General features: G+C 35.2%; 1 protein-coding gene across 6 annotated transcripts in view; it reads right to left on the bottom strand.

Annotated features, from left to right (window-relative positions):
• RUNX1T1 (RUNX1 partner transcriptional co-repressor 1) overlaps positions 1 to 6608 on the bottom strand; it is a 174833-nt gene that overhangs the window by 63594 nt on the left and 104631 nt on the right. For all 6 annotated transcript variants that reach the window (XM_072603573.1, XM_072603574.1, XM_072603575.1 and 3 more), the window contains 2 exons: positions 5361 to 5498; positions 3015 to 3256 (listed from right to left, as the gene is read on the bottom strand). In XM_072603573.1, the coding sequence (XP_072459674.1) occupies positions 3015 to 3256; positions 5361 to 5498 (380 nt within the window). The remainder of the gene's footprint in view (positions 1 to 3014; positions 3257 to 5360; positions 5499 to 6608) is intronic.

The raw sequence follows: 6608 nt of genomic DNA, 5'->3' as shown, positions 1-6608 counted from the left end.
AATATGTAATGTTAAACATAACTATATACTGTTCATTACTAGATAAAGCATTGTTTCATTTTGGATGAAATTTGGGCAATTAAGAAAATCTTACAAAGACTAGTACCTGGTAATGATACAAACTTGAAAATATTTAGAGATAAGAGACAATGTAACGGGACAGAGGCATGAATTAGATAAAATAAAATTTGCCCTGTTCAATTTTAATTGTTAGCGTGACTATTTGGTAGAAGCTAAAGAGACTACCAATCTTTCCACCAAGGAGCTTTGTCTGGGGGTAATTAGCCCCACTGGTGAAACTATGGTGGTATGAAATACAGCCCAAATCAGGTTAGATTCTTGGGTGAATCATTCTGATTGACAGAGGAAAGGCATATACTCTTTCCATGCCCACAAACACTTGGCTCCCAAAAGAAATTATGGAAAAAGAATGCTGACAGTTGATTTACTACTAACATTGGGAGAGGAGATGGTGAAAATAACATGAAGTATTATTTTATTGTTATTTTCATATTGTTCTGATCTGTGACTTCACAGGTTTAGAGAAATTAGGGGGAGAAAAACACCTTCTATCAATGCAAAACAGCAAATGTTGTGCAAGTTATAATCTTAGAGTTGCCTGGGGTAATCAGAAATTATTAGACTCGCTCAGGGTACCATGCAGCCTGTACATGTCAGAAGGCAGGTAGTTTTAACTCCAAGGCTAAGCATTTTATCCATAATATTATACTAACCAAAACAACAAAACAACAAAAACCAAAACCGTTCCTTATAAATGTTTTCCTTAGTCAGGGTCAAATAATAAATAATAAATTTTTCTCCATGGAAACTAGAAAAAATTACATTTAAACAGAGTTGTCTTGGTTAGGAATCATCTTGCTCCTGAAAAAATGAGAGTTCTGGTGATGTAAACCCATACACAATAACTTCCCATTTTCTCCTTTATTTAATGTGCACCTCCCTATTTAAAAAATAATAATAATAAAAGCATCAAGTCCTTAATTTCTCCTCAAGGTAGCAAATTGTCCAACCTATAGAGAATACATACATAGCTGATTAAAGGACACAAATCCTTATAGAATATTAATCTGACATGCACAGCTTTAGAATTAGGAATTACCTATTTTATAAATGTTTTCTTTCATATACAGGGGACTGTTGTCTAAAATCCAGTCATCTCATAGTATCTTCTTAAAATGAAACTATTCAACTTTATTTAAGAACTACTTGGATTGATGTAATCTAATCCTATAATCTTCTGATACTATAAAATTAACCTTGGTAAATTGTTTTCACTAACTTAGAAAAATTATTAAGTTTTTCCAGGAGAAACTTTCTCCAGCAATTCTAACAATTGATATGACTTTAGACGGCAGCTAAGGTAGTTTTCTGTGACATAAATTTGTAAGTCAATATTAATTAAAAATGAAACAACAAATCTACGAGAGTAAATATATTCTCTATCCTTTAAGAAAAATGAAGAGAGAAGAGTATACTTGGATAAAAAGAAAGTTTGGGATTGGATGGCAAAATTTTGTTCATGCTTGCTTATTTATAAAAATATTACCTTCCAAGCTCCAAAAATGAGTTCTAACAATTAAAATGGCTCACCCATTAACTACAAAGTTCTGGGGTAGGATAGCTACATCACTGATCCAAATCCCTTGCTCATGACTATGGATGAGGGTTCCAAACACTATGTCTTTGATGCTGCATCATGGAATCTCAGAGACAGAAAGGTCCTCAAAGGCAGTCTGATCCAAACTGCACCTGAACAAGAATCTCTTCCATGGAGATTTTTTGCAAGACCCCTCTACAATGGCTTAACCCTGGTCAAACCCATGCAATGAAAGAAGCATTATTTAGTTAAAAGGGCACAAGCCACAGAGAAAGAAGATCTAGATTTCAGAATCATTTTGGCCATTATAACACAAACTCATTCTATGACTTTGGTCAAACATGTATCCAGTTTCCCCTACCCGTTTGTAAAGTGGGAATAATGCCTTGGGTCTCACTTAATTACAGAAAATAATTGAGTATTTGAAGAGTCTGGAGAACTAGGAAAAGTTTTAAGAGGACAAATAGGAGACCAGGGTCCTGTTCAAAGTTCTACCACTTCTTAGCCATAGATCTTTGTGCAAGATACTTAGAAGTTCCTGACCCAAAAGCTCAAACTTAAAATAATATTCACAAGTGAAAAATAAAATAAAAAAAAAACATGAGAGCACTTTTTAAACTGCAAAGGTTATTGTAAAATTGGTAACATTATATAAACTGAGGCATCATTACTAGGAGGTGGGTAGTTTCTAGGGGCATCAATTATATAATTAACCAATATATTACTAGAACAAGGCTTTCTGGATACTTCTCAGCACAATTTCATATTTCATAATTAGGCAATTCTTCACACTAAGGTCAAAATTTTCTTTTTTAAAATCAGCAATTAGCCCTGGGATCTAATGCCAGTTTATCAATGAACCTTGTATGGAAGGACCTCAATAAGCAAACTATAAACAAATCTCTATTTTATTTTAGTTGTTAGATAATGACCATGGTGCACATAAATATAAATACAGAGTTAATTCATACTGCATATTTACTTTGGACTGGAACCAAGTATCCTATTTTACATATTACTCTACTGTGAATAGCTTGAATTCAAATACTATGACCATTTAGGGATGACTGTTAATTATTTTCCTAATTGGAATGTGAATGTACAAAAACACCTTGTTACCAAAAAGAATTATGTATCATCCCATCTTTATCAAGAAGATAATCAGAGAAGTCATAGACTGGGTTTGTATACAGTTATAACATCACTCCCCCTTCCCCATCTTTCCATTTAGAATTTGGGGCTATATTAACATTTGTCAGAGAAAGACCAATTTCACACTCTGAGATGTAAACTAACTCCTTTAAGGACCACCATAATAACCAGCTTGGGTACATCCAATTAGCCATTGTTCTTCATAGTGAGTAGGGAGGGAACAAGTTGTTTGGCATTTGCTTACCACCAATCCTAGTACAAGAGTGCGTACTCTTTCCCCTATTTCTGGTGAAATGTCATTGCCGAACTGCTGCAAGGTGGTAAGAAATCTCTTCAATTTGCTGAGTTGCCTTGCTCCACAAGCTGGTGGTAACTGCTGATTAGCCAGAGAGGAAGAGGAAGAAGAGGAAGGCCCATTGCTAAAGCCATTGGGTGGAGATGGGGCTCCATTCAAAGCTGTGGGTGAATGGCTTGTGCCATTAGTTACTGTCAGAAGCACAAAGCAAGAAGAAAAATGAAAATAAAATTCTGTGGAAAGGAAGTCACAGGTAACTTTATTTCTAGTTGATTTTTATGATGTGAAAAACGTTCAGACTTTAGGTAAAATACTTTGACTTCACAGATACCCCAGGTTGAAATTCTGCTTGATTAAATATCTTGACTCCTCATAAATAAATATTTCTTATATCCACAAAGGCACTGATAATGAACGGAGTCTGCTACAGAGTGGGGACAGCCTTCGCTCCCATGTGCACATATGCCAACCACCTGAAACATTTCAATCCTGGAACAAGCAGCATTTGGATGTCAGCTTTTTGTCATAGGCTTATATCAATATAACAGGAATATTCTTCTCTAAACTGCTCCTCTAGAAAAAAATGTACATTTGGTGGAGACTAAATTTATCACTGAACATTTTTAATCGTGTTTTGTACACACAACTGACAGCTGTGTTTATAAAAACAGGACTTTCAAGTTTTAACCTTCTACCACCCAATTAGAAGGCTATTTTCTCCCCACATATTTCTTTAACCACTTCTTCAGGGAAAATGCAAATTTTATGTAAGATGGCAGAATGTACACAGCATTAATTGAGAATTTATTTTTTGGACTTGAAATGGGACATCCTAATGCAGAGTTGCAATAAAAGATAGCATGGATGTGTGCCAATTTGTTCAATTTATTTCTGATAAAACTGATTTAGGCATTAATGTAATAAACTACAAGGACTCTGCTAGAAAGAAGCGAGTGGATTCCCTTTAATGAAAGGGCATGGCAAAATTACTAACTATTTAAATGACCTGGCAATTATTTGTCAGGTAAGGCCACCTTCAATTCATTAATCTGGTGCCATTCTGAAGTATTCATTTCAAACAAGGTGCTGTGACACATTATAAGCAATCCCTCATTTATAATTCTTTTTAATACTGTCAATACTTTGTTTCCCCTAAATGAGAAGTTTTGTTATGCACTCTGCATGTTCAAGACCACTAATCCAGGTTTATATCTACAGATTCATCACTAACTCACCTGGAAATAACTGTCAAACTTAGGTCCTCAAAACAGCCATCTATATTTCCCAGTGATTTTGATTAAGAGTAAACCGAAACAACAGAAGTTGACAGCATTTTGCTTGGCACCATTCAAGGTATCCATCTCCTTATAAGTTTAAAAGGTGTTAAACTACAATGAGACATGATATAAACAGACTGGGATAGGTGTAAAGCCCATTCTTCTACTCCAACACTTTTTTAAGATACTAATGCATAAATTCTTTTCCTTCATCGGTTTCTTTCATTCACATAGATTTTGTGGCACACATTCAACAAGTGGCATGATTTCCAACAGACAATGATTTGTTAGCTCAATAAAATTCTTCTTACAATCAGAACTTTGGGAAGGACTGAAAAGGGCTACCTACTATTCCTATTAGAATATACTGGGGATGAGGGGAACATTCTGCTGTCAGAATGTTCTGTACATCCCTCAGAAAACAGAAAGCAAATATACTTCCATGCACTGATTCATAAACTAAAACGAGAGCCTAACTAGCATACAATATCAGAGATCTGAAAAATTAAAATCAAGAAGGATGTTATTTGTTTTAAACCTGATCATGTAATATTCCTATACTAGGCAATGGCCCTAATATGATAAGGTAGTGGGGCTCTTATTATTTTTAAGAGACTAAAAAGGAAGACCTAGCTACTGATATGAAATATCACCAAGGATAAAAGCAAAGCCAAAAAATTCAAAGTGAATAGCAGGATACCATAGTATTTGTTCAAGAATATGTTACAAGATCAAGATGACCTATGTTTAAAAGTAGGTTTCTTAATTTTTGAAAGTCCAACCAAATGATGACAATAAAATGATTAAGAAAAAATGGGGAAGACTCAGAGATGAACCACAAGTTACTGACCTAACTCAGATTAAGGCATTATGTGGATTTGGGAGGAGGACATTGGGGGTTACATTATTTTCATATTATACATTAATGTCGGGGATTTTGCTTCCCTATCCCTTACATATAAAAAAATGCAAAATAAAAAAAAAAACACAGAAGAAAGGAAGAAACTAGGCTAATTACACGTTGTGGGTGTGAATGAACTGCTTCTTGGCGCTCCTTGGGTCGTTGGAGGAGGTGGCATTGTTGGAGGTGTCAGTCGGGATTGTGTCTTCACATCCACAGGTGAGTCTGGCATTGTGGAATGCTTCTCACTGCGATCTATAAGATATCACAAAGAACAGATTATTTTACCTTTTAAGCACAGCAGCTCTTTAGATGAGGTTAACTCTCCCCACCTCTCCCTTCCACCCTCCAACTCCCCCTTCAAAGAGGCTGTGCTGTGAATAAAAAGGGACTGATATTTTCTGTGGATTAAACAAGCCCATCTACTGAAGCTCCAAACGGAATTGCATCATCGAAACCTCACTTAAGAAGGTGTAACACAGATGGTAGGCCCTCATTTGTAACTAGGCTATATTATCTTCTATATTTATTTCTGGCACGTGCAGATGCTACCTTGATAGTACTGGATGGGATAAAACAACTTCACTGGCAATTGCAGCCAACATTAGCAAGAAGGAATAAATGGAGGAGAAGGGAAAGATAGCAATGAATCCCCCTTATGACAACTGGGGAAGAACTAAAGCCTCCTGCTTTGTTGTACAGGTGAGATAGTGGTAGGAGCCAGCCCTCTTTGTGACTATTCTCTGTAACACCTGCTGCCCCTGCCATCCTTTGTTTTCAAACTATTAGACAGAGCAGGTTAAATACTCCATGTCTCCTGGACATATTTTCCACTCCAATTTCTTTTCCTGTCCTATTCTAAAAGCATCAATAAATAAATACCATATGTCACATAATGAAGGCTATCTTTTCTTTATTTTGTAGTCATGTGTTTATAAGCCATTATTACAGGAGGTTGGTTGTACTATTTCAACTTACAATCTCGATTGAAGGGGGGAGGGGAGGAGAGGAAGAATGAATCTTAATTCTAAGAAACATGGAAAAGCTAAAGAAAACCCAAATATATGTGGATTAAATAGATCCTATTCACCTCGTCTATATCCTAGCTTCCTAGACTTGTTTGAAGACAAGTTTTGATTGTGTTAAAGAATAAAAAAGATGATTTACCTTGAATATAAAAGCATACTACAAATTTATTTATATATGTATAACTTACTACACATATTATATATATGTATATTTATATATAATATACAGTAAGTTATCTATAACTTACTATCCCATTAATAAATGCTTCATATCTAACGTTAATCAATAATTAAGGGGAATCTTTCAATAATGCATTTTCCCAAATGATACACCTTC

The sequence above is a fragment of the Notamacropus eugenii genome, chromosome 4 (assembly GCF_028372415.1).
Source record: "Notamacropus eugenii isolate mMacEug1 chromosome 4, mMacEug1.pri_v2, whole genome shotgun sequence".
Lineage (NCBI taxonomy): Eukaryota > Metazoa > Chordata > Mammalia > Diprotodontia > Macropodidae > Notamacropus > Notamacropus eugenii.
This window is presented reverse-complemented; position numbering and strand designations above follow the sequence as displayed.